Source organism: Phytophthora ramorum (genome assembly GCF_020800215.1).
Source record: "Phytophthora ramorum isolate Pr-102 chromosome Unknown Phyram_PR-102_s0003, whole genome shotgun sequence".
Lineage (NCBI taxonomy): Eukaryota > Oomycota > Peronosporomycetes > Peronosporales > Peronosporaceae > Phytophthora > Phytophthora ramorum.
The window spans coordinates 1989338-2015791 of record NW_027150649.1 but is presented as its reverse complement, the minus strand read 5'-3'; the positions used below and the strand labels follow the sequence as shown (position 1 = coordinate 2015791).

Sequence of the window (26454 nt, the reverse complement as noted above, 5' to 3'; positions counted from 1 at the left end):
GGAATGATTGCGGGTGAAATGGATAATTTTGACGAGGGATATTGGTACAGCTAGGCTCGGCCGCCCCAGGCCGATGGACACCCCTCTACAAGGCTCTGTTACTTTTTTGACGATTGGGAGATGAACGCTACGCAACGAGTGGGGCTGGGCTCGACTCGATTGGCTGGGACGAGCACGATTTACCCCGAGAGGCGGACGCCCGACATCTTGCCCGTGAAGCGGCGCTGTAGTGCCGCGTGGCTGATGCCGCCGCGGGTCCGACTGCCGCCGTACGTGTTGAGGGGCTCGTTCTCCATGACGCCCTTGTCGTTGGCCGTGATCAGCTGCATGATCTCCTTGCACGAACGCGAGAGCTCGTCCTTGTTCTTCAGCGCGCGGAAGAGCTCCAGGCACTCGGACTTGGCGGCCGAGTCTGTAGCAGATCACACACATTAGTCACTGGCAACAGCAGCTGCAGACGACGGGATGCGCACCGGCGTCGACGGAGGAAGTCTTGGACATCGTGGCGGGGCGTGGCTTGGTTGGATCGAGACGCGGTTGCGCAGGAGCTGGCAAATTGCAAACTGAGAGAGCGGGTCGTCTTTCGGGACTCGACGGGTCGCGCCCGTTGAAGAGACCGAGCCCAACTTCAACGTCGCATCTTAACGACGCCAGCCAATGGCAGCGTCGCATTATATGGAGAGCCAACCACAGCACGCCATACTATTATGGAAAGAAATTCGGGAATAAAAGCCGCCAAGACCACCAGCACAGGGGGCCTGCGCAACAATGGAGGTCGGGCTTCCGCTTGCGCTGCCCTTCCTAGTGACGCCTGCATTTCCCCCACCCCGATCTGCACGATCGGGCAACGTCAACATGAAGGCTGCTCTCACTCTCCTGTGCGTTACTAGCTGTAGAGTTGAAACTTTGCAACCGAAGTGACCTCGCACACGAATGCTTGGGCTGGCTAAACTGGCGCGGCCCGCCTTCTTGCACGCAACACACGCTACGAGCTGCGAGAGTGACATAATAGTTGATCACCTGGAGATCGTGAGCGATGGAGCCGCCGTGCGGGCGACTGCAAGGTGTGCATTCTGTATGCAGGAGTCACACAGCAAGCCTACAGTCGAGGAGTGGTTAATTTCCTTATTTTTGTTTGGCAAAATGTAATCTTGCCGCCGTTTCTGGCATGCGCATGGGCAAACAGCAGAGTCCGTGGACGTTGAGCACAGTGTTCTACCGGCAAAGACTGCGTGCGTTCCCGGTCCGATTTTAGCAAAACACGTTTGCTAGACTCGCACGACAGGCTCAGTTGCTGTATCCGGTCGTTGGAGATCAAACTCTGGATGCATGCACAACAGGCACCATGCGAGGGACACCCCAGCTGCTTTTCACAGCTTCATGTTCGCTTGATGGAGACTTTATGAACACTACGGCTGCCCCTGCGCACTCTGGATCTGGGCAAACAGCTCCTTCACACTCTGCATGACAACTTCAAACGTGTCGGACGACCGATCCTTCAGCCCAATGGCCGCCAAAATGGGCAGACCGACAGGAACGCTGCACTCGTCAAGAATACACACAAAGAAGACACCCCATTAGTCAATCCTCCCTCATCCTTTGCATTTCATCGATCATCCGATGACGCACCCGAAATGCTCCAAGAACTGCCGCGCATACACCAACAGCAGCGGGTCGTCACGGCGCCCCAAGCGAACGTGGATGTCCGGCTGGAACTTGCCGCTGATCGCGTCCTTCTGTTGCGCCTCCACCTGCAGCAACATTTAACCCACTCGTCAGCCACACTCCACCCAAGCTGCTATTGAACTCCCAACGTACCAGCGTGCCGAAGGTGCCCAGCTGCGTCACGACGATGAACACGCGGTCAGCGAAGATCGACACGGCGATATCCGTGGGGACTCCATTGATGTCCTGCATAGAATAGCTTCCTCGGTCAGTTAGCAACACGTGTACACATCTACCTCTTGCGCCTGCACCTTTCGGTCCTTCTGCGTGAGCAGCGCCGATGGTGCCGCCTCCGCCATGCCAATTGATTGATGGCGCTATGCAAGTAGAGGATGAACTGTATGCAGTAAAGAGAGGTGCCCGCTTCTGATTGGTTGAAAATACCGCGATGGTTTTCTGGTCCAATACAGAGACTGGCCTCGTCGGGAGAAGGAAGCCCAAGAGAATCGCAGCCCCGGTCCCCGTCCCGCTTCAGCCCAGCAGGTACTGTAAACGCGTCTCCCCCGTGTGGCTGTGTGCTCTCCGTCGTGCGGGCGCTCGAGATCCGCGCGGAATCGCCTCTCCCCAAGCGCTAGAAGCCCGCGTAGCTCTTCGTTCTAACGACAGGTTTGTTGTGGCGACGCAGTTCCAGTTGCAATGGACGGCTATGACCACTTGTTTAAGCTCCTGCTGATCGGAGACGCCGGCGTCGGCAAAAGCAGGTGCGTGGCAGCGAGAGCTGGCGGGTTCTGACCGACACTGACCTCGTTCTCTGCTTGCTGACAGCATGCTGCTTCGGTTCACGGACGACACGTTCGACGACAACCTGCAAAGTACTATTGGTAAGGTGAAGTCAAGTGCAACCCTTAATGAGGGGGCTGGAGCTGGACTGCCTTATCTTGAAGGGGCCTGGCCTTGACTGCATGTGGACGTCCGGAGCACTGACTGATCAATGAACGTCTTGGTGTCGCCCAGGTGTGGACTTCAAGGTGAAGATGATGCAGGTGGACGGCAAGAAGATCAAGATGACGATTTGGGACACGGCCGGCCAGGAGCGCTTCCGCACACTGACCAGTTCGTATTATAGAGGCGCGCAGGGAATCGTCCTGGGTAGGCAGCAGCGTCGTGGGTGGGTGAGTGAGGACTGGAGGTCGCTAACGCTGCAGCCATGTTTTTTTGCTGTGAACAGTGTATGATGTCGCCCGGAGAGACACGTTTGAGAACCTGGACTTGTGGCTGCAGGAGGTGGAGGTGTACAGTCCGGCTGGCGGCCGCGATGTAGTGAAGCTCCTTGTGGGCAACAAGATTGACAAGGTATAGTACGTCTTGGTTTAATAGTGCGCGGGGTGATCTAATGGCTGGCGCTGTTGACAATAGGAACGAGTGGTGAGCCGCCGGGAGGCCGAAGACTGGGCGCGATCTAAAGGCATGCTGTTTGTCGAAAGCAGCGCAAAGACCAAGATCGGCATCCAGCAAGTGTTCAACGAAGTAGTGCAAAAGGTGGGGCTTCGTGTACGTTTTACTGCGTCGCTTTCTCAGTAGCTGACATTGACGATGCTGTCGTTCAGATCCTGGAGAACCCTGCGCTTCTGTCCAACACGGCACCACGCAGCCGCGGACGGAAGCTCGATGGCAAGATGGAGAAAAGCGGCGGCAGCGGCAGCGGTTGCTGTTAGAGAGACCCACGGTTTTGATGTTGATGTCCGCCCACCTGCTGGCGGGCCGCGGCGGCGTCTGCGCGTGTCACGATCGTTCTTGCGTGCTTGCTTCTCATCTCACCACGATGAGGAGGCAGGGCTTGCTCGACACGCGTTGCCACTGCGCGGCGCGTTCGTGCCTGGAGCTGAAGGGCTGTGAATGTGTGGCTGAAGTCGGGACCTGCGGAGATGCGGGCGGAGCGAAGGAGACGAGGAGACGAGGAAAACGGGGCCGCCCACCGCGGGGCCCCAAACAGAAACAGGAAAAACAATACATGTTCCCCAGGACGTCCTCCCGTTTGCTCTTTCGTCCAGCTGAGTCAGCGAGTGCTCACTGTCGGTGAAGTGACTGCCCACAGTAGCAGCGACCATGTCGCACCAACGCTTTTGCCTGCGCGTCCGAGCGATGTCAAGGCCCACTCGCATCCATGCGTCAGCCTATCGGCGGTAGGGCCGGCACGTTTTCGTTCGCGCCACGGTGACATGTTTTGCTCTCGCAAGGCAAGTTCATGAGCAAATGAGCTTGTCAATTTGCCATTTCGCCGTAAAACGGCCATCCTGGACTTTCGCGATGAAGTTCACCCGCGTGGATTGTTGCACCAGCAGGAATGGCAGTCTTCGAGGGTTGTCGGCCGATCTGCCTTCGAGGGTTGCCGCTGTGCCCTCTTGCTGTTGGCACCACATTTGAAGCCGTTTACTAGTACAGTCTACAGGAAAGCCGTGTTGCTGTTGCCACATTGAAAGCCGGGGACAAATATAGGCGCTCCGAGTCCCATGCGGCTCTTTTGAAGCAGCGACTTGAGGCGCGATGATCGCCGGGAAAAGCCCATGATTCGGTGCGGGTGCGCTGCTGCAAGGTGGGTTCGGTCTCCTTTAAGATCTCCTCCTTTGGAGCACCCGCACCAGAGCCTGCAACGTGGCATCGCAGTCAAATCGCGCTCAACCTATCCTACACGAAATATTGCGCGGGCGCGGCCTCTACGCGGGCCGAAGACGGCAGCCTTCCGCTGCGCGAATCCATGCCCGCGCGGCGTTCTGCAACTTTGCCACGATGACAGTGCCATCGCCGTCGGGCAGACAGTCGGTTGAATGCCATCCACCATGCCCATCGAGACGTATCGCTTTCGGCGGGGCTGGTTCGTCATTGGCGGAAACTTACCGCCAGACGTTGCTGAGTGGACCAGAGCGGGTGTCTTCACGTTAGTAAACACTTGGCGTTTGTATCCCCCATACAATCCTCAAGTGCGCCAGCCGTCGCGCCCAGAGACCATTTCATTTCCGCATTTCGGCCTTACAAATCCGCCACGCGCAGGCTCTGGGAGCCCGAGAAAGGCTGGGGAGAGCGCGCCGCCGACACTACAATAGAAAAGCCGCGCGCCGCCGCAGCAGCCAGCAGCCAGCAACCAGCAACCAGCAGCCAGCAGCAGCCTCAAGCCTCAAGCCGCGCTTCCCGCCTCGACATACGCCGCTTTTGAGTCGCCGCTCGGCCGTGGGACGGCGCCCTTTCTTTCGACTTTCCGGCCGTTCTGCCGCAGTTTGCAGTTGCCAAGTGAGCCTCATGGACACAGGAGCAGCAGCTTGTCAGCACGCGGACGCCGCAGCACCCACGACGTGCAGCTCCGGCCACAACAAGACGCAGGCCACCGGCGCGCGGCGCTCGCGGCGCAGCAGCAACTGCAGCAGCAGCGGCGGCATCGACCGCCGGCCGGCCATCGCATTGTCGCGCCTGTTCCGGATCCTAAACGAGGCCAACGCGCCCGCGCTCGCCGTGAACGCCGCGGGCCACGTGACGTTCTGGAACCAGAAGCTCTCGCAGCTGTCGGGCTTGCTTGCAGCGGACGTGGTTGGCCGGCCGCTGGCCGAGCTCGTGTCGGGCCCCAAAACGGCGCAAGTCACGCGCAGCCTCGAGCAGGCCCTAGCCGACGTGGAGGCCACGGTGCGCGACATCGAGATCGAGCTGCACACGCCCGAGCTCGGCCGTAACCTCAAGCTGCTCGTGAACTTGACGGCCGACGTGGACGACAGCAACGTGTCGAGCGTCGTGGCCATTGGACAGATCGTGACGGGGTGGCAGATGCAGGGCTCGCAGTACGCGCGTGTGACGCAGCAGGCGAGCGCCCCCATCGTCGAGCTCGACCGCCATGGCCGCATTATTCTGTGGAACCCCAAGGTAGAGGCGCTCACTGGTTACGGCATCGACCAGGTCCTGGGCACGCCGCTCGTTGACCTGGTGCATGAAGACTTCCGCGTGCTCGTAGGGGAGCTTCTGGCACGTGTTGCATTGACCAACACGTCGGTGTCCGAGTTTGAGCTGCCGCTAGTGACTGCCGGCGGCGCGCGCGTAGAGCTGCTTTTGAGTCTGACTCCGCAAGTCAGTGTCGACGGAACTGGCACAACGGTTAGCCGTATCGTGGCAATTGGGCAGGATGTGACAGCGCGCAACGCGAGCGAGATGGAGTACAGCAAGCTCGTGGACTCAGCTAACGCCCCCATATTCGGAGTGGACACGGAAGGCTGCGTGGTGATTTTCAACAAGAAGGCTGCTCAGATCAGTGAGTACTGGCCGGGTGAAGTCATGGGCGTCGACCTGGTGTCGTTCTTGATCCACGAAGACTACCGTGAAGATGTGGCTGCAGTGTTCCAAAAGGCTCTGAATGGCATCGAGACCGCTAACTTCGAGTTTCCCCTGATCACAAAATACGGTCGGAAGGTGGAGATCCTGCTGAACGCTACACCGCGCTTCAACCACGCCGGTGCAATTGTAGGAGTGGTCGGCATTGGCCAAGATATCACAGAGCGAATCGTGCAGGAGCAAGAGTACAGCCGCCTTATTGACACGGCCAACGCGCCTATAGTGGGCGTGGACAAGCAGTTCCGCGTCACAATTTGGAATAAGAAGGCGGCGACTATCACAGGTTACTCGTATAGCCAAGCAATTGGCAAAGACATGGTCGGTTTCATCGCAGAGCACGCGCGCGATACTGTGGCGGACGTGCTTTCAAAGGCAATGGGTGGTGTCGAAACTGCAAACTTTGAGTTTCCCTTGATGACGAGAAGCGGCCGACAGCTGGACATTTTACTGAATGCTACGCCGCGCTTTGACAACGGCGGAAAGATCACCGGTGTGGTAGGAATCGGGCAAGACTTCACCGACCAGCGGGCGCAGGAAGAAGAGTACATTCGGCTTATTGATACGGCTAATGCGCCAATTTTCGGTATCGATATGGAGGGCCGCGTGGATATCTGGAATCGTAAAGCTGTCGCTATTACAGAGTACACAGTGCTTGAGGCACGTGGAACACGTTTGGTTGAGGGTTTTATTCCCCAAGACTACCGTTCTGGCGTGTCGGAGGTTATGTCCAAGGCCATGGAGGGGGAAGGCACAGCAAACTTCGAGTTTCCGTTGATCACAAAGACCGGGCGACGTGTAGATATTTTGCTGAACGCTACGCCGCGCTACAACCAGCACGGCGACATCATTGGCGTTGTCGGCATCGGCCAGGATATCACGGAGCGTATTGTGCAAGAACAAGAGTACAGTCGACTGATCGACACGGCAAACGCACCCATTTTTGGTGTCAACATAGCTGGTCTCGTAAATATTTGGAACGACAAGTCTGCTGAAATCACACAGTTTACAGCTGACGAGGTAATCGGGAAGGACTTGGTGCAAGAGTTTATATCGGAGGGCTACCGCTCGGCTGTAGGATTGGTGCTATCGCAGGCGTTGAACGGTGTGCAGACTGCCAACTTTAACTTTCCACTTATTACCAAGTCCGGGCGTCGCGTGGAAATTTTGCTGAACGCCACTCCGCGGTACAATGAATTGGGCGAAATTGTCGGTGTCGTAAGTATTGGCCAGGATATTACGGAGCGGATCGCCCAAGAGCAGGAATACAGCCGACTTATTGACACTGCCAACGCTCCAATCTTTGGAGTGGATAGCGAGGGTCGTGTGAACATCTGGAACAAGAAGGCTGCAGAAATTATGCAGTATTCAACGAAAGAAGTTGTGGGGGAGAACCTGGTGGAAAAGTTTATCACGGAGGACTACCGTGACGCTGTAAGCGCTGTCTTGTCAAAGGCTCTAGACGGAATTGAGACCGCAAACTTTGAGTTCCCACTGGTCACGAAAGCTGGTCGCCGGGTCGAAATTCTGCTAAACGCAACACCTCGGTTTAATGAGCACGGGACTGTTATTGGTATGGTGGGTATCGGCCAAGATATTACTGATCGAATTGCACAAGAGCAAGAGTATGCACGTTTGATTGAGAAGGCAAATGCTCCGATCTTTGGTGTAGATTCACAGGGTCTAATCAACATCTGGAATCACAAGACTGCGGAAATGACTCAATACTCGAAAGAGGAGGCGCTTGGAAAAGATCTAATGAGCTGGGCTGTCCCCGAAGAGTACGGCGATGCAGTGGAAACCATCTTGTGGAAGGCTTTGGACGGCGATGAAACATCAAATTTCGAGCTCGAACTGAAGAAGAAAAATGGGCGCACCGTTAACATTCGGATGAATGCGACGGCTAGGTTTGATCAGCACGGTGGAATTGTTGGTGTTGTAGGCATCGGCCAGGATTTGACCGATCGCATCGTGCAGGAGCAAGAGTACACACGTCTGATTGACACAGCAAATGCACCGATCTTTGGCGTGGATGCAAATTTGTGCGTGAACATTTGGAATAAGAAGGCAGCTCAAATTACGAAGTACTCGACAGCAGAAGTTATTGGAGAGAACCTGGTGGAAACATTTATTTCTCCCGAGTATCGACCTATCGTGGCAGACGTGTTCACCAAGGCACTTAATGGCATTCAAACTGGAAACTTTGAGTTCCCCCTCATTACTCGCCCGGGTACGCGCATTGAGATTCTTCTAAATGCCACGCCACGGAATGACATGCATGGCAACATCGTTGGCGTAGTGGGAATCGGCCAGGACATCACCGACCGCATTGCTCAGGAACATGAATACTTTCGACTCATTGATACGGCAAACGCCCCCATCTTTGGTGTTAACACAGATGGAGAAATCAACGAGTGGAACCAAAAGATTGAGGAGATCACTGGTTACCACAAGTCAATGGTTCTAGGACAGTCGTTGGTGGATGCGTTCATTAATGCCGAGAATCGGCCGGAGGTACGGAAACTGTTGAGCCAAGCATTGATTGGTATTGATGTCGAGGAAATGGAATTGCCTATGACGACCGCTGCCGGACATCCATTGTTATTGCTTGTGAATGCTTCCAGCAAGAAAGACATGCACGGTAATATTCGTGGTGTGATTGGTGTGGGCCAAGATTATACAGCGAAGAAGCACATGGAGGCGGCCAAGGTTAACTTCCTGGCTTCGTTCAGCCACGAGCTAAGAACACCTTTGAATGGTGTGCTTGGTATGCTGGAGCTGCTGCGTGACCAACATCTGGATAAAACACCTGAGCGATACGTGCACATTGCGTACATTTCTGGATCGCTGCTGCTGAACCTCATTAACGACATTCTCGATTTGTCGAAGATTGAGGCAGGGCACATGGAGATCTCGGCGGATCCTTTTCAGATGCAAGATTTGCTGGAGTATTCAGTGGAGATTTTCAAGTTCAAGGCGCGTGAAAAGCATATCAAGCTCACGTTAGAATGCTCACCGAAGGTTCCAAAGCGCGTCATTGGTGATGTCAGTCGACTTCGTCAGGTCCTGCTGAACTTACTGTCGAATGCCATCAAGTTCACGAACGAGGGATCGATCACAGTCCGGTGCAACATGGTGCCGTCGCCTGACCTTCCAAAACATTGTGTCAAACTTTTGTTCCAAGTCATTGATACAGGTGTCGGTATGGATGACGAGGAAAAATCACGGTTGTTCTCGCTGTTCACCAAACTAGAGCGGACGCGCAAGAACAACCCCACCGGATCTGGATTGGGTCTTGCAATCTGCAAACAGCTCGTGGAGCTCATGGATGGTGACATTGACGTCGACAGTGAACTGGGCGAAGGCTCAGAGTTTTTCTTCACGGTTGTTGTGCGTCGCCCAGATGACGAGGAAGATGACCCTATCCAGAAGTTCCCGGCTATTTTGCCTGCCGACGTGAGCGCTGTTCCTTCTCTAGCAGCCAGTAATGCCAGGCACAATGCATCAATGTCAGAGCTGGTGCCAAAACATGCTCGGATCTTGGTGGTGGAGGACAATGAGTTTAACTGGGAAGTCGTCAAGAGCTTCTTCATGGAAGATAATCACCTCCTCCAGTGGGAGACGAACGGTCAGGATGCTTACCAAATGTACATGGAGCACCACGACTCATACGACATCGTGTTGATGGATTGCGAAATGCCTATCATGAATGGGTACGACTCTACCCGCAATATTCGCATCTTTGAGAGACAGCACAAGCTTCCGCGTATCCCTATCATCGGCGTTACAGCCTACGCTATGAGTGGTGACCGCAAGAAGTGTCTGGATGCTGGAATGGATGAATTCATCGTCAAGCCTATTTCAAAGACAGAGCTACGGAAGGCTATTCGCAAGTGGATGCGTGTTCGCTTCTTGGGTCAGCACTGCACCCGACCCGCACGAGATGATTCCGTAGATCCTGCCGACCTAGCGTTATGTAGCCAAAACGCTGCCAACTTGGTCGCGGCGTCAAGGCACAAGGAGAAGCTAGACTTAGACCGCGCCATCTCGGACCTAGAACTTGAAGATCCCATGATGATCGGCCAGCCAGGTGGAATTCAGATGGCAGCAGGCTCCGAGGCGTTGCTGATGGCGATGACGACAATTAGCGAGAGCAAGAGCAACCAATCCAGTTCAGGGACCCTTGGACAAACGATTGGCCCAATGGATAATCAGCGTGAGGTGGCTGTCGTGCATGCTGGGCATCTGGTTAATGCCTCGAGCATTGTTGGTACGAATTTGTTCGCTGCAGCAAAGGCAGCGGGAATCTACCCCATGAATGCCACAGAGCCCATAGCGCATTCATCATCGTCGGACGATAGTAACAACCAGCACGATACCGCTGAAAACGCGGTGAGCTCGACCGTGGTAATGCACAAGACGGTGCGAGCCAACTCGACTACAATGGCACCGGGCGATGTGGAGATACCGATGGGCGATCCAGTCGATTACGCGCGCGGAGTAGAGCAATGCGGGGACAACGAGAGCTTGTTCGTCAGTCTACTTGAAAAGTATGCGGGATTAAGTGAGGAGTTTATGCGGCGCATCGAGGATGCCTACTCCGATGCCGATTTCGTGGTTCTGCGACGCGAAAGTCACTCGCTCAAGGGATCGTCGGCTTACGTCGCTGCGATGCGGGTTTCCAAGGCAGCATTCCGTGTGCAACTAGCTACTGAGCTCGTGATGGAAGAAACCGCTACTGCGGACGACCACGCCGTGCTGAAGGATTCACTCCATCTGCTAAAGAGGGAGCATCGGGCGCTGCGCGGCTACCTTCGACGGAATTTCTCTTTCCGCGCGAGTGGCAGCGGTGCAAACCAGGACACGAAGAAGAGTGGTGGAGGAGGCGACAGCGGCTGCGTGGTCATGTAACCCCAGTTGTATTGGTGGTATTTTCTTTTTATATAAAGTCGGCAAGCGTGGAGACAAAGGAGAGGATCGATAGAGCGCTTTCGAGCAGCTTGTCTGCCGCCTACTTCATTGCGCCGCACAAACGTAAGTTATAATTGATTGTCTTTTTTGAAGGCGGTGCTGTTCGGCCTCGACTATTTGGATTGTTGCTTTGCGTCGTTGAAGTAGGCTTCCTCGATGTCAGTGAGCAGGTCGTTCATGGCCTCTTGGAACTTGGCGCACACAAGCGTACGACTGGCACCGATCTGCTCAGCAAACCGTGAAAGTTTACTGCAATAGCATGCATCAAAAAGGTAAGAACGCCAGGCAAACGTATCCTATGAACCAGAAGATACTCACACTTTCTGCATGGCTGGGAGCAGCTGAATCCACACGACGATGTCGTCCAGTGTGTAGCCGTGCTCTTTGATGAGCTCTTTCGCGTCTTTGAAGTAATGCTCCGCCACTTTTTGCACGATTTCGTCCACTTCGGCTTGCTCTTTGCTCTCGTCATCGGCGTTTTTCGCACCGACATCCTCTCTATCAGCCCCTGAGGTTGACATCCTGCCACCTGGACTTGGCGTCGATTGACTTGCACAGTGCTTGAGGATGAACTCGTGGTTGAGTAGCTGCTTGACGCTCCACCGCTCCGTTTGGTCCTTCTTGAGGCACTTGTCCAAGAAATCGCAGAAGAGGTCCGAGAACTCCCCTTCCGGTAGCCGAGGAGGCTATGCCACAAACAATCGGTAAGAGATACTACACCATTGGAAGTGCTACTATAATGCTCAAGAACGTACCGGCTCGTTGCGGATCATGTGGAGCAGTTCCCAGTACCCACCTCGCGACGAGTACGGGAACTTGCCGAGGGCACAAGTCATGATGGAGAGCCCGAAAGACCACACATCCGATTTGTACGAGTATTCCTGCAAGGTAATGTACCACAACATTGAGTATGAACAGCTCCTGTCGACTGATGAAGCGCACAAGGGTCACTCACCTCGCTGGCAATGCGTTCCGGGGACATATAGGTGAGCGTCCCCACGAACGTCGTCGCCTTAGCCATGGAGCTTTCCATTTCACGGACGATGCCAAAGTCTGATACTTTGACATCGCCGAAATGATTGATGAGCAGATTGCTGGGTTTGATGTCGCGGTGCAGCTGATGCGTGCTGTGGAGAAAAGTAAGCCCCTTGAGCACCCGGAAAGAGATATTCGAGAGCACGACCTCGCTGGTACAGCCGCCTGTATCGACGATGTCTTGTAGTGATCCGCCATCCATGTATTCGACCACAATTGAGACGTTCCCCTCGTTCGGGTTCATGAAGGCGTCGTACAGACAGACAAGTTCCGGACACGCCACACTTTGCCGTGCAGTCTCGGCATCATCAGCGTCTGACAGAGTGGAGAGATTGTTGTACAGGGCCTTCAGCTCCGCGATGAGTTGATGCCTCTTCTCATGCTCGAACACTGGAATGACTTTCACCGCCACGAGCATCAACGACGGAACGTGGAGAGCTTTGTGCACCACGCCGCTAGCTCCACGTCCAAGAACGCCTAGTTTTACCAAGTGCTTCTTGGTGTTGGATGGCTGTTGTCTCTTGTCAGACTGAGTGCTTGAAGGACCTTCAGAGTCTCGATCAGGGGACCGAGTGAGCCCTGTTTGCTTGATCTGGAAGCCCACCGCGTCAAAGGTACCAGACGCAGACAAGTCGTACGACCGCTCCAATCGATCTGTTCCGCTGCTCTGCAAGTCTAGCTGAAAATCGGAGCCAAGACCTTGCACAAAGTTGCGCTGGATGCCTTTCTTGCCCGTGGATGAGGCCGTTGGTGATGTCGAAGCTCCTGGTCTCGAACTGAAGCCGCTTGGTGTCGACAATTTGGGACTTTTGGTCGCCTGGCGCCCGGGTGCTCCCTGTCCTGGCGGACAATCAATGTTCAGCATCGGCTCGAAATCAGCGATCTCCAATTTGATCTGCGCAGGTCGCATGCGTCCTCCACCAGCAGCTCCAAGACGCCCATCGCTACTCTTTTTCTTTTCGGCGACTTTGGGTTTGCGACCACCGTCGTCAGTAGTTGACGCCTCATCAGGATCCGTTCGCATCGATCGAATTCGTCGCATATCGTTGGCCAAGGACTGCACACTGCGTGCAGTGTGCAGTGAACTATCCTGAGAGTGCTCGAGTTTACTTTCAGCTCGACGAGCAGGCTCAAACGCACCCGAGTCATCTGCCATCGATGGCGAAGAGGAATTCCCCGGCCTGTGTCGATCCAAAATCTTCACTTCAGGCTGTTTCAACTTTGACTCCTTCACGCCGCTATCTGCACGCACTAGCCCCGACGCTTTATCTTCGGCGTCTGCAAGGTGAGAGGCACTGCATTCACAAAGGTCATTACGCTTTCTCAGGTCGAAGTTAACGAGCGGTGCCGACGTACGCTCGTCTTTCATCGGTCGGAGTAGCGAACCTTGGGATAGAGGAGCTCTTCGCACAGAAGCAAGACAACCATGTGAGTAAGAACCGGATCTAGCATACAATCTACGGCTACAACGCACCTTGGACTCAGCCTTGGCCACCTGTCCACGCAAATGTCAAGTTACCAACCACGAATCTTCATATTGTAGCGATGGCATGCACAAACCTGCGGTTTAGCCTCCAATTCTTCATCGTTTGTCGCCTTCATCATCGCTTCGCCGTCGTGCAATGAGGCCGAGACAATGCTGCGGACACCTGCCGAAAGCCGTTACGCTTGACAGTGAAGCGACGCGAAAGATTTGGCGCCCTCTGATTGGAGCTCAAGTTGAAGTTATCGAGGTTACAGGTTTAGCAAGCGACGCAGTTCGGTGACTCGGTCCCGAGGGTACGGCGCGCGGTGGGCTATGAACCTCTCGGTGGCCGATTTCCTGGCGCTCTGCTCCTTCTCGACGCAGAACAGGTCTTGCACGCGCTGCTTGGCCGCGAGTTTCAAGTCTTTCGGCTTGGGCATCTTGCCGCTGTGCACTGCCTGCTTGACGTCGGCTATGGCCAACGGGATCTGCTTCTTCACGAAGAGCTTGCCGTCCTTAGTCTCCAGCCACTCGCGAGCGGCAGCGTTGGCCAGCTTGATCTCTGCGTCGACGTGCTGCTGCTCCTCATCCTTGCGTCTTCTTTCCGCGAGCTCCAGCGTCTCTCGCCACAACTTCTCAGCCTTGGGCACGAGCAGCTCCGACGCCTCCATCACAGCAGCGAGCTGTTCCTGCACGGATGCAGATTCCCGCACACGATCAAGCGCCTCATTGCGCTGGATGCTCAGCATCTTCATGCGCAGATTGCACGTAGGGTCCACGCCCTGCAGCAACTCGTGCACAGTGAGAGTCGACAGGCAGCTATTGCGCTGTAGCTGCAGCTTCGCAATGTCAAGAGGCTGCACAGCATGAGATTAGCTCAACGGCATGCAAAGCAGCCCCGACGCAGTGACACTTACCTTTTGTTTCTTGTAGTTTTCAGCGGACAGCGCGACTACAACCGCGTCTGTGTGCTTCAACAGGTAGCGTAGTAGCAAAACTTGTGCGTTTCGAGCGCACCAATGAAGCACCGTATCGCCGTGGGAATCGCCGCGCCCCGTGTCACCTCCAGCTTCCACTAGCAGCTTCAAAACCTCCACGCGGTTCGCAATAGCGCCGAGAGAGTTTCGGCACGCCGCGATCATGGGCGTTGTGAGACTGTACTGCGTGTCGATGGCATTGACAGCTTCTTGACAAGTCTCCGGCATGAAATGGGTCTGCATGAACGCGATCAGGAAGCGGACGACCTGCAGAGACCCGAGGTAGCTCGCTTCATGCAGAAGGGACTCTCCTCCTCCCCCGCTGCCTTCGACACCGTTGCCAGCACTACGAAGATAATCCTTTCGCAAGAAGAAGCGACTTCTGTCTTCTTCTAGGAACGTCTTGACCGCTTGGACATCGTCGGCTGCAATACTGACCCACACGTTCACGAAAGGTTCGCTCTTGTGGCTGCTTGCTGCAGCCTGATTTGACGCAGCTTGGGCTGTCGAAGCGAGACCCGGCGTTCTCGACCTAGGACGCTGCTGCTTCTGTCGCTGAGCCTCTGATAGTTGTTGCTGCTTGATCCAGAACTGCTCGGTCTCGTCCTTCACTTTCAAAGCTTTCTGCAACCACGGAGGATATCTCGGCACCCCCTTACTAGTGCGAGCTTGACTGCCCACCATAGTGTCTCCTGGCCAAATGATCTACGCTAGTGTCGTTTCATGAACAATCACTGGTAAAGTTGTACTTGCTCACCGTAACAGGTTTTGTCTTCATTGACCTTGTGACCAGAACTACCCAACTCCATCGCTACTTGCTCGACTCACGGGTTATTTTATCGTCAAGGTACTGTGTGGTCTTGTCCTTCGCAGCGCGCTTGGCAGCAACGGTCTGTGTGATCTGAGCCATCTTGTTGACACTGGTACCGATAACAGCGTCGCCCGTTTTCAGTGTCGTGTGGTTTGGCAGTGAGCGAGTGGCGTTGCTGGCCAGCTGACCCAGACTGAGCGAAGCCTTGTACTGCAGCTCCTCGTCGGTGGACCGAGCACGAGCGATCCGCAGCAGAGCTTGAATGCCGCCCTCCTCGGCGATACGCAGGTGATTCTCGTAGTTGTCGGCTAGTTTTAGCAGTGCCAGGCCCGCGTAGTGGCGCGGCTCCGCGTGCACTGACATCATTGCGATCAGCGGTCGCAAGGCTCCACGCTCCACGAGACGAACCTGGTACTCCCGATTCGAGGCCAGGTGGGCCAGCGTGAAGGTCGCATACTCCTGGCACTCCATGTCTTCCACGCACGCCAAGGCGATGGCAGCGTCCAGTCCGCCTTCGCGGTACATGTCGTCGTGGTAGTCGGTTTGCTGCTCCACCACCAACGCGAGCAAGTATCCGCAATTCCTCAGCGTCTCCGTGTCGATACACTTGGTCAACGCGATCACGTGCGCCAGAGCACCAAGCTCGACCAGCTTCTGCAGGACGTCTTTGCTTTCGGCCAAGGATCCGAGACAATGTAGCGAGCAGCGCACGCACTCTTCGTCCGTCGACGCTAGCAGCGCCAGCAACGGCAGCAGTCCTCCTCCTTGCATCACCGCCACTTTCGTCACGCTCTGCTTTCCGAGAGTCAACGCGTTCAGCGCCAAACAACCACAAAGCTGTACGTCCGCGCTCGGGTACCGAAGCAAGTCGAGGAGAGGAGGCACGGCGCCTTCCTCGATCAAACGCAGCTTGTTATTGCCCATTCCCCCCAACGCCAGAGCGGCGAGTGCCAACGCTGCGTAACGCTGGATTTGGGCGTCTGGAAAGCGAATGAGGTGGGTCAGCGGACGGATAGCGCCTTGCTCCACGATGAACGCCTTGTCGTCGCCCGATGAAGTCACGTTGCATATCGCCAGCGTCGCAAACCGCTGCGTCGCTACATCTAGAGATCGCGTGAGCCGGAAAAGCGAAGACAGCGCGCCCTGACGCACCAGCTCGGGCTTGATGGAATTCGTGACGGACAAGGAAGCAAACACCCGCGCACAGTCGCGTTGCACGCGCGCGTCATCGTGAGCTCCGACGTTTACCATGGCCGAGATGGCACCTTCACGCACCACATCTAGCTGGTGCTCCAGCGAGTCCGCCACGTTGGCCAGAGCGAAGACGCAATCCCGCTTCACCTCGAGATCATCGTAGGCGCAGCAGCGGAGGATTTGGACCAAGCCGCCGTCACGAACGAGCTTCAGCTTGTTTTCTTCGTTGAGCGAAAAGCTGGAAAAGGCCGCTGCTGCCGTGCGCTGGTAGTCCAGGAGCGGGCTCTGAGCAAGCTTGATGAAAGGCTGCAGAAGTGATTCTTGCACAATGTGCACTCGAATTGTCGGGTTCGCTGATAGGAATCGCAAGCCCATGGCGGCGTATCGTTGCGTGACGTCGTCCGCGGACTCAGTCAGTTGGATGAGGCTCAAGAGTGCTCCTTGTTTGTAAACCGCTTGGTGGTTTTCCTCGTTCGAGCAGAGGTTGGCGAGCGCGCGGCTAACATCTTGCAGAATTTCGGCACTGTCTTGGACGACCTTCGCAAGAGCGACAAGTGCACTGGTCAGGCCTTCCGCCACAATCTTTTGCTGATTCGCCGGGTGCTCCGACAAATTTGCCACCAGTCCGGCACATTGGCACTGAAGGTCTCGAAGGCCTTTAGCCCCGGGGTTCGTGTTCAGACAGCGCAGTACCGGTCGCAGTGCTCCTTCCTCGACAACTTGCTGCTTGATCTCTGGGTGAGAAGCTGACGAGGTCAGGTGCCGTAGGGCTGCAACGGCTGGGGCTTGAAAGGAGGCATCTACATCCCGCAGGAAGGTAGTGAGCGCGTTGAGACCGCCTTCTTCGACATACTTGCGCCGGAATTCACTGTTTGAAGCCAGGTCACGAAGGGCTAGCACGCTTTGACGACGCGTATTCAACTCTTTCGCGTGCAGCAAGAAGAAGAGCGTCTTCAGGCCGCCTTCGTACACGAGTCCTCGGTGACTGGCAAAGTTAGGAGCAAGCTTGCGCAGAGCCAGCGAAGCATTGTACTGACACTCTGGATCCAGGGACAGACCCAGGTGCACCAGGCCAGGAAGGCCATCGGCGATCATATCTGTGTGGTGCTCGAAGCTTGACAGCAAGTTTGCGATCGTACGCGAAGCCTCTCGGTGGATTTCCTCGTGACGGTGCTTCATCAGCGCGATCAAGAAGTTTCCACTGCGCTCGGCTACAAAATGCGCGTGCGTATCCAGGTGCTCGGCAAGGTTAGCGAGCGCGCCGCAAGCTTGGCGAGCAACCTCGAGGTCCGGTGACTGGGCCAGCTTAATCAAAGGACGCAGGGCACCTTGCTCCACAATCTCTACCTTATACTCGTCGCTGAGCGAGAGATTGCAGTACGTGGCAGCCACTTCGCGCTGCGTCTCAAGCTCCTCGGCCATTCCAGCAATCGCCAGTGGAGCCAAGCCGCCACCACGTACGATACGCCCACGATTTTGAGCTGAAAACTGGCACAGACGGCGAAGCGCTGCCACCGCCAAGGTGTGTGAGTTGGAGTCGTCTGCGTGGGCCAACATAATGAGGGCCGCGACGCCGCCTTCGTCTCCGATAGCAGCACACTGTCCTGTATTGCCAGCAAAGTTGGCCAGCGCAAACGCGGCATACAGCCGAATGTCCTCATCCTTCGACTGGCCAAGCCGCAGCGCCACTCGCAGAACCCCGCGCCCAATCATGTGGTCGTGGTTGCTCTCGTTTGCCGCCAAGTTCGACAGCGCCATGATGGCAAAGCGTTGGCTCTCCGGATCATCGTCGTCTTCCGTGAGTGCTAGGATCGGTGGCAGCCCGCCATGAACCAGCACTTGCACCTGAAGTACCGGGTCGCAGGCTAGGTTACACAAGGCAATGCAGGCGTATCGACGGACACTCGGATCTGCCGTGTCCTTGGCCGCTACCAACAACGCCTGCAGTCCCCCGCCACGAGCTGCCGCCGACCGTGTGTCGCTGTTGGCTGCCAAGTTGCACAGAGTCATGGTAGCGTAGCGTTTGCAGTCTCCGTCTCTCGCTCCAGCTAGTCGCACGAGCGCCGACTCAATCCCCGCCTCGACGAGCTTGAGTTGATTCGCCTGAGCACACGACACGTTGTAAAGCGCCAAAGCTGCGCTCCGTTGACACTCGAGGTTTGGTGACAAGCAAAGCGCACGTAGAGGGCGCAGTGCATGGCGCTCCACGACTACAAGACGGTTCTGTCGATGCGCCGAGACGTTGGCGAGTGTCATGCTTGCGTACCGAGAGCACTCTGGGTCATGAGACCCCGCAAGGGCCACGAGCGGGTCCAGTCCGTCGTCTTGCACGACTAGGTGGAGCTGGTTGGCTGGATTGGCGGTCAGATTGCACAGCGCCATGGCTGCGTACTTTGCACACTCGACACTGCCAGACCGCAACAGCGCCACAAGCGCTTGCATACCCCCCGCCTTCATAATCTTTTGCTCATTGCCTGAGTTGCTCGACAAGTTACAGATAGCCATGGCTGCGCAGCGTTGAATCTCTTGGTCGCTGACCTCTCCAAGGCGCGCAACGAGTGAAGGCAGAGCACCGGCATCCACAATGCGATGCTGGTTCTCGACGTGGGCACTGAGTCGATAGAAGGCGCGAGTCGCAAACTGGCGTGTGGACGCAAACTCACTTCCCAGCAGGTCAGAGAGCGGCATTAGTCCGCCCAACTCGGAGATTTGAAACTGGTTATGCGCAGTGACAGCCAAGTTTCCAAGGCACATCGCAGCATCACGGCCACAAGACTCCTCCTTGCTCAGAGCGAGCGTGAACACGGCGCGGAACTCCTGGAGCGAAAACACCCCAAGCTGGTTCTCAGGGTTGCTGGACAAGTTGGCAAAGGAACGACTGGTGTGTCTCGCGATCTCGGCGTGGTAGCTGGCCTTCGTAAGCTGCAAAAGCGCTGGCAAAGCTCCTTCGCGCACCATTTGCACCTGGTTCAAAACATTCTCGCTCAGTGTGGCCATGGCTCCAGAGCATTGAAGTCGGACATCATCGTCTTCGACCGCACAACAACTGAAGAGCGGAGGAAGGCCACCTTCGTGCACGAACTGCGTCTTGACCGGGGCATACAGCGCCATGTGTCGCACACCCGCAGCTCCCATGGTCTTGAGTGCTGAGTCAGCACTTCGTAGCAGAGAGATGAGGGCCAGCAGAGTGCCGCCGTCTTCCGCTAGTGTGGGCTTGTTGTCTTTATTTGCAGTAAGCGTCTTCAGTGCAGCCGCGGCTTGGCGCTTCACGTCCAGTCCAGGAGCTCCAAGTAGCATATGAAGGGTTTGTACCGATCCACTACCCAGCATCGCCCGGTGGGTCTCGGGGTTGCTCGTAAGCTTATGCAGAGCTAGAGCAGAATTGAACTGGCACTCTTGATCCTCAATCTTGGCAACACGAGCCAGTGCAGCTAGGCCTTCCTCGTTCAGAAGTACTGCATGAAACTCTGGTGTGCTCATGAGGTTGGCGACGAGTCTGGACGCTTCCCGGTAGACTGGCAGGTGCCGACTTCGCATCGCCTTCACACCGATGTGCACCGCGTGAACATCGATCATGTACTCATGCGTGCGCGTGCTTTCTGCGATATTAGCAGCAGCACCACAGGCATTTCGCGCAACTTCGACGTCAAGAGACGAGCACAGCGCAAAGAGCTGCTGGAAAAGTGTCGGTGAGCTGCTCGCAAATACGAGCTTGTTGCTTTGGGCCAGACTCAAATTGCACATACACGCAGCAGCCTCCCGCTGGTTCTCGAGCAGCTCCGTGTGCTTCGCGCAAGCCAGTAGCGCGGCCGACAGATCTTCACGATGCTGCGCCACCATCGCCACTCGATTCACATCCAAGCAGGTAATGCGGCGTAGCACCGAGACTGCATGGCACTGGGCGCTTGGGTGCTTGGCCACGTCAGCATCAAGTGCTAGCTTGATAACAGGACCACCACTATCGCTGAGCTGACCTATCAGCTCGTGCAGCGATTCATTTGCAGATAGCTTGCCGAGCGCGAACGCGGCGTAGAAGCGCGTCTCCATGTCGTTATCGAAATCTAAGGCCGCGATGAGTGCAGGAAGCACTCCGTTGTCTACAAACGGTTCATGATTCGCCTCGTTCGTGAAGATGCAGCCAAGAGCGAGCAATGCGAATCGCCGAGGCTCCGGATGGTCTGCGGCGCACGCTAGCTCGATAAGAGGAAGCACAACCTTTTCGCGTAGAACCCTCGAGTGGTTTTGCGGATTCGACACGAGGTTACCGAGACCCACCACGCCAAATAACCGAGTCTTGGGGTCCGCGTGTTGAATAGCACGTACGAGAAATTCGTGACAGCCATCAGCGAGTAATAAGTCGTGCAGCGCGTAATTTGAGGAGAGGTTTGCTACGCACTTGACCGCCTCTCGAGCCACCTGTGCAGGAGCACCCTGAGCTTCAAATTCCAAGAAGAATCGCAAGCCGCGCTGCTCTGCGATAGACGAATGAGTGTCTGCGTTTTCGGCGATGTTGGCGACACTAGCGCACGCGAAAGCTGCTGTAGTCTCGTCGTTTGAGAGCATGAGGGTGATTAACGCGCTCATCAGAGGTGACGCTGAGATAAGGAGCTTGTTCTTCTCGGCGAGTGACAGATTGTATGCCGTCATAGTAACCTCGCGGTGGAGTTCGATGTCGGAGGAACGTGCCCCCAGCACCAAAGGCTCCAGCCCGCCTTCCGAAACAATATGCAGTCGCGTTTCGGGTCGGTTTGAAACCCCACGAAGTGCAGCGATAGCCGTCTTTTGATCACTCACGTTGTCGGAACAAGCGAGCTGGATAATGGGGGGTAACCCGCCCATAGCTTCGACCATTTGTCTGCGATCCGGGTTCGCCGCAAGGTTACACAGCGCGAAAGCGATGCAGCGATGGGTCTCCAGGTCCACGCTGTTCGCCACCTCGACTAGAGGAGATACTGCGCCGGCCGCAACCAAATCGTCCTGATACTCGGTCTTCGCAGCGAGATTTCCCAGCGTCACAGCACCAAAAAGACGATAGGTAGCATCGGCAGAACACAGGAACGCCACGAGCGACTGCATCTCGCATGCCGCAATGAACACTTCGGGATAAGCACCAACGCAGCCACTGAGCGAGAGATTGCACAGACAAGCGAGCACTTCTTGCTGCACGTCCATATCTTCCGACTTTGTCAGCGCTAGCAGCGGACGCAACACTCCGCGGCGTACGAGCTCACGACGCGCTAACTCGTTCACGCACAGGCCACGCAGCGCACACACAGCACGGAACTGGCATTTCGAGTCCTGGGATTCCAGTAGCCGCAGCAGGGCGTCTAGGAAGGTGTCCCCCAGCTCCAGCAGCACTGCATGGTTCTCAGAGAATGCCGTGAAGTTGGCAATACCGAACGCTGCGCCATTCCGCAGCGCCATATCGGGGTGCTGCAGCAACTCTGCGAACAGCGGAAGTACGCCAGCATCAACGAGTACCGACTGGGTGGCACGCACACTGGCCATGTTGGTGAGTGTGAAGACTGCGTACCTTTGAGTGTCAAGGTCGCCGTTAAGACTTCCGTTCGCAAGCGCCACGAGTGTTGGGACCAGTGCGTCCTGCACAATCTTCGTGATGTTGTCGACGTTCGTGGAGAGATTGGCGATGCCCATAGCTGCGTAGCGCTGACTCAGGAAGTCGGGCGCGTTCAAGGCAGCCATGAGTGGGGTAAGACCGCCGCCCGACACGATTTCAGCCGTGTAAGCGTACTCGGCCGACATGTTGGCGATAGTGCGAAGCGCTTCGCGCTGCACATCCACGCTCTTTGCACGAAGCACGAACTTGATATGCTGCAGCACTCCATCCTTGACCATTCGGCCCTGGTTTTCAACGACCTCCGCCAAATTTGCCAGCACTCCACACGCTTGATGGGCTACTTCTCCGTCCGACGAGTGCACTAATGTCAGCAGTGGCGCCAACCCGCCATTGAGCACGATGACGACTTTGTTGTCTTCACTGAGTGAAAGGTTCCGCAGCGCAGCACACACCTCTCGCTGCACTTCAACGCCCTCCGACAAGGCTAGCTTGAACAGCGGCGCAAGAGCACCAAAGGACACTGCCTGCGTGCGATTCTTGGCCTCGACAACCATGCGGCGCAAAGCAAAACACGCTTGAAGGTGCGTGTCTTCATCTGCATCATGCAGCAGCGCGATAACGGTGCGCAACACGCCCAGCTTCGATATCTGCGCGCTGTTGCTCTCGTTGGCCGCTAAATTGTTCAGTGCAAAGGCCAGTGCTCGACGCGTCTCGAGGTCCGTAGCCTTGTCCACCGACATCAGCGCAGTCACAGCGCCTTGGTCGAATAGATCGCGATGGTTCTTGGGATCCACTGCGAGATTGCCAATGGCCAGAGTCCCGAATCGACGGCACACCGCATCCTCTGTCTCCTGTGCGAACGCGCCAATGTACCGCAGAGCGTTGCTGCGTAGCAAGGTAGCCTGACTCGAAGGCTTGGCAGCAAACAGAGCAAGACAGCGCGAGACCTGGCGCTTAACCTCCAAGTCGGCGCATGTTGCAAGCGTGTACAGAGGCGTAAGTACGCCCTCTTCCAGCATTTTCTTGTGCGTGTGGCCTTCGATCATTTCTGCCAAGTTTGCCAGAGCGCACACAGCCTGCCGCTCGCGATACGAGTCTCTGCTGCTGGCCAGTGCAACGAGCGCCGGTAAACATCCCCCGCGCGCCATCGTGATCTTGTTCTCTTCACTCAGCGACAAGTTGGAGAGTGTTGCTGCTACCTCGCGCTGCACTTCGATGCTCTCACTCGACGCTGCGAGGATGAGCGGCTCCAGTGCACCAAGGCGCACGACTTGTTGGCGAACCACTTGATTCACCGAGAGGCCCCGAAGTCCTGCGATTGCTTGGAACTGCACGTTAGCATCTCCTGGGAACGCAAATGAGATGATAGGCTGCAGACAATTAGCAGCTACAATGCGATCGACGTTGTTCGGGTTGCTGCACAGGTTGCCAAGAGCGAAGATGGCAAACTGACGACACTTGACGTCACGATGCTTGGCGTACCCTGCCAGGAAAGTTAGCGCCTTGTCCAGCAATTCCTCGTGCGTAGCCGGCGAGACGGCCAAGTTGGCCAGCACGAGGAGGCAGTACCGGATGACATCGTTGTCTGCAAGCGACCGCGGGTCCAAAGCTTCCTCGATTCTCGCGAGAACAGGAGGGAGTACACCCTGAGCCAACAACTTCGGCTGGTTGTTCACGTTGGTACCCAGGTTGCAAAGCGCCATCGCCGCCATACGCTGGCAATCCACAACTTCACTGCCTAAGAGTTGAACGAGTGGCGGCACTGCGCCTTGACGCAAGATGACCTCGGCAAAGTCGCAATTGGCGGACAGGTTCCCCAGAGCTCGAGCTGCTTCTCGCTGGACAATGATGCCGCCGTGCCGCAAAGCCTCGACGACAGGCGGAATGGCGCCGTTCGCGACGAGGTGGCTTTGGTTCTCCACGTCTTCAGCCAAATTTGCCACCGCGCAAAGTGCCTGCCGTTGAACGCCCACATCGGCGCTCTTGAGCGCTGAAAGGATCGGTGGCAAGCCACCGCACTTGCAAATGTCCGACTTGTTGGCATCTGCAAAGGATAGCGTGCAAATGGCAGGCAGCACATCGGCCTGCAGGTCGGAGCTCTGCGTGCGAGCGAGGAACAGCACAGGTTCCAGCCCGCCCTCTTCAGTGATCTGCTTGCGGAGATCGGCGTTGAGCGCAACCTTCACGAGTGCGAAGGCCGCGTACTGCCGGACCTCCTCGTCAGGTGCACTGGATAGCGAAATGAGCAGAGGTAGCGAGCCTTCCTCCACAATAGCTCGGTGGTTCTCAACACAAGTCGCAAGGTTTGCAATCGCCAAAATGGCGAAGCGCTGGATCTCCAGCTCCACGTCCTCCGACCGCGCCAGCGACATCAGAGGCTCCATGGCGCCGCTCTCCATGAGCAACTCTCGCATAGCTGGGTTTGTCGCGAGGTTGCAAATGCCAAGTGCACCCACACGCTGAGACGCCATGTCCGGTGACAGCAGGTACGAGATGAGGAGCTGGTGGCCACCGTGCTCGATAATATCCTCGTGATTCAGGCGGAAGGCCGACAGATTGCCAAGAGCGCGACCAGCTTCACGCTGCACCTCCACGAACTGGGAGCGCATCATTGCGATAAGAGGCGGGACACCCCCATCGACGCATATTTTCTCTTGGTTCTCCTCCATCTCGGCGAGATTCGCCAGAGTCGCGCAACTCTGCCGCGCGAGATCCATGTCCTCGGACTGTGCGTGTGCAATTAGCGGCGCCACGGCTCCGCTCTTGGCAATTTCGTACTTGGTCTCCTCACTCACAGACAAATTGCACAGCGCAGCACACGCCTCGCGCAAAATCTCGAGGTCGTCTGACTGCAGCAGCAGCACGAGAGGCTCCAATCCACCTTCTTGAAGGATTTTGATCTTGTTTGCTTCGTTCACGCCCAGGCCGCGCAGAGCGGCAATGGCTTGGTGGTGCACGTCAGTGTCTTCGGACGACGCCAGCGTAATAATCGGCTGAAGCCCACCCTCCTCCACCATTCGCGTATGGTTGGACTCGTTGGACGCGAAGTTTGCCAAGGCAAACGCTACGTAGTACTGACTCAATGCGTCAGCCGTGCTTGCCAGCGAGAAGAGCGACAGCAAACACCCCGCCTCGACCAGTGCTGGGTGATTAGCTTTCATTGCCGCCAGGTTGGCAATAGCGAGCACAGCATAACGTCGCGCTTCCAGCTCACGGTCGAAGGCTTGCGCGAGTGCGATGAGCGGTGTGATGGTGCCTAATCCGACGATCTGCACCTGGTAGCTGGCGGTCGTACTCAGGTTCGCTAGTGCCAAGGCGGCGTAGCGCTGACAAACGTGATGGTCCAGCACCAGCGCGGCAGCAAGTGGCTGCAGCACGCCTTCCTTCATAAGAGCAGGTTGCACTTCTTCGTTCGCTGTGAGGTTAGCCAGACAACGACAAGCCTCCGAGCGTGTGTTGAGATCCCTGGCCACTGCCAACGCCATGATAGATGCCAACCCGTTCTCGCGCAGTAGTTTGTCGTGCAGTTCATGCAGCTCTACCAAGTTGGCGATCGTGCTGCACGCGTACTCCTCGACCGTAGGATCACCCGAGAGCGACAGCGAGATAATCGTGAGTAGCGCTCGGTCCGAGATCTCCACCTTGTTTTCAGGCGTAGCTGAAAGCGCGCAGAACGCAGCGGCGACCTCCCGCTGAATGTCGGGCTCGTCCGACCGTGCCATGAGCACGAGCGGGTCCAGCATGCCTTCCTTAACCACCACGATACGGTTGGCCGGAGAGATACAAATTCCGCGGAGACACGCCAACGACTGCCGCTGCGCGCTGAGCTCCTTGCAACACGCCAGAGCGATAAGCCGCGGAATCGCGCCCTCGTCGACAATCAAAGGCCGGTACTCGTTGTTCACCGACAAATTTGCCAGCGCGAACGCGCAGTACACACCCGAGTGAACCATTTCCGGATCCAGCAGCTTGACTAGCGGCTCGATCGTGCCTAGCTGGACAATCTCTTCGTGGTTTTCTGGCTCAGCCGCCAGGTTGCCGATCGTCATCGCTATGTACTGCTTGGCTACTGCATCGTTCTCGTCTTCATTGTCTGCGAAGAACTTGACAAGTGGCGGTAACGCGCCATCTTCGACAATCCGGACGCGACTTGTCGGACATGATGCCACGTTGGCCAAGCACAGACACGCGAGGCGTAGCGCCTCAGGATCACTGGATTGGAGAATGAGCGCCAGCAAAGCCTTCACCGCGCCCTTGGACACCATCTTTTCGTGCAGCTCGGCATTCGTGGAAATTTCGGCCAGGCTGAAGGCAACATCGCGCTGTTCGGTCGGTTTGCGCTCGCGGCGGCCGCGCGCAATCAGCTGCTCCAGCACTTTGGACATTTCGGACT

At 56.4% G+C, this 26454-nt stretch overlaps 8 protein-coding genes across 8 annotated transcripts; 3 read left to right on the top strand and 5 right to left on the bottom strand.

The window, feature by feature from the left end:
- Positions 1-179: 179 nt before the first annotated feature.
- Positions 180-501, bottom strand: KRP23_3801 (uncharacterized protein; the record flags this gene model as incomplete). The annotated part of the gene is made up of 2 exons (XM_067888701.1): positions 180-412; positions 474-501. The coding sequence occupies 2 exons, from the start codon at positions 499-501 to the stop codon at positions 180-182; spliced, it is 261 nt and encodes an 86-aa protein (XP_067747918.1).
- A 908-nt stretch (positions 502-1409) lies between these two features.
- Positions 1410-2024, bottom strand: KRP23_3800 (Proteasome assembly chaperone 3; the record flags this gene model as incomplete). The annotated part of the gene is made up of 4 exons (XM_067888700.1): positions 1410-1539; positions 1630-1751; positions 1819-1911; positions 1977-2024. The coding sequence occupies 4 exons, from the start codon at positions 2022-2024 to the stop codon at positions 1410-1412; spliced, it is 393 nt and encodes a 130-aa protein (XP_067747917.1).
- Positions 2025-2113: 89 nt separating this feature from the next.
- Positions 2114-3380, top strand: KRP23_3799 (Ras-related protein RABC1; the record flags this gene model as incomplete). The annotated part of the gene is made up of 8 exons (XM_067888699.1): positions 2114-2124; positions 2201-2208; positions 2351-2426; positions 2491-2546; positions 2680-2814; positions 2894-3018; positions 3082-3204; positions 3273-3380. The coding sequence occupies 8 exons, from the start codon at positions 2114-2116 to the stop codon at positions 3378-3380; spliced, it is 642 nt and encodes a 213-aa protein (XP_067747916.1).
- A 1579-nt stretch (positions 3381-4959) lies between these two features.
- On the top strand, positions 4960-5885 carry KRP23_3798 (Phytochrome 1; the record flags this gene model as incomplete). Its single annotated transcript, XM_067888698.1, has 2 exons — positions 4960-5799; positions 5865-5885. The coding sequence occupies 2 exons, from the start codon at positions 4960-4962 to the stop codon at positions 5883-5885; spliced, it is 861 nt and encodes a 286-aa protein (XP_067747915.1).
- A 2602-nt stretch (positions 5886-8487) lies between these two features.
- Positions 8488-10941, top strand: KRP23_3797 (Hybrid signal transduction histidine kinase K; the record flags this gene model as incomplete). Its single annotated transcript, XM_067888697.1, has 1 exon — positions 8488-10941. One exon carries the CDS (start codon positions 8488-8490, stop codon positions 10939-10941), a length of 2454 nt encoding a protein of 817 aa, XP_067747914.1.
- Positions 10942-11114: 173 nt separating this feature from the next.
- On the bottom strand, positions 11115-13641 carry KRP23_3796 (Mitogen-activated protein kinase kinase 3; the record flags this gene model as incomplete). The annotated part of the gene is made up of 7 exons (XM_067888695.1): positions 11115-11250; positions 11320-11687; positions 11757-11882; positions 11957-13331; positions 13393-13439; positions 13511-13531; positions 13597-13641. The coding sequence occupies 7 exons, from the start codon at positions 13639-13641 to the stop codon at positions 11115-11117; spliced, it is 2118 nt and encodes a 705-aa protein (XP_067747913.1).
- A 129-nt stretch (positions 13642-13770) lies between these two features.
- KRP23_3795 (uncharacterized protein) lies at positions 13771-15162 on the bottom strand (the record flags this gene model as incomplete). Its single annotated transcript, XM_067888694.1, has 2 exons — positions 13771-14358; positions 14419-15162. 2 exons carry the CDS (start codon positions 15160-15162, stop codon positions 13771-13773), a joined length of 1332 nt encoding a protein of 443 aa, XP_067747912.1.
- Positions 15163-15289: 127 nt separating this feature from the next.
- Positions 15290-26446, bottom strand: KRP23_3794 (Vacuolar protein 8; the record flags this gene model as incomplete). Its single annotated transcript, XM_067888693.1, has 1 exon — positions 15290-26446. The coding sequence occupies one exon, from the start codon at positions 26444-26446 to the stop codon at positions 15290-15292; it is 11157 nt and encodes a 3718-aa protein (XP_067747911.1).
- Between the last annotated feature and the right edge of the window lie 8 nt (positions 26447-26454).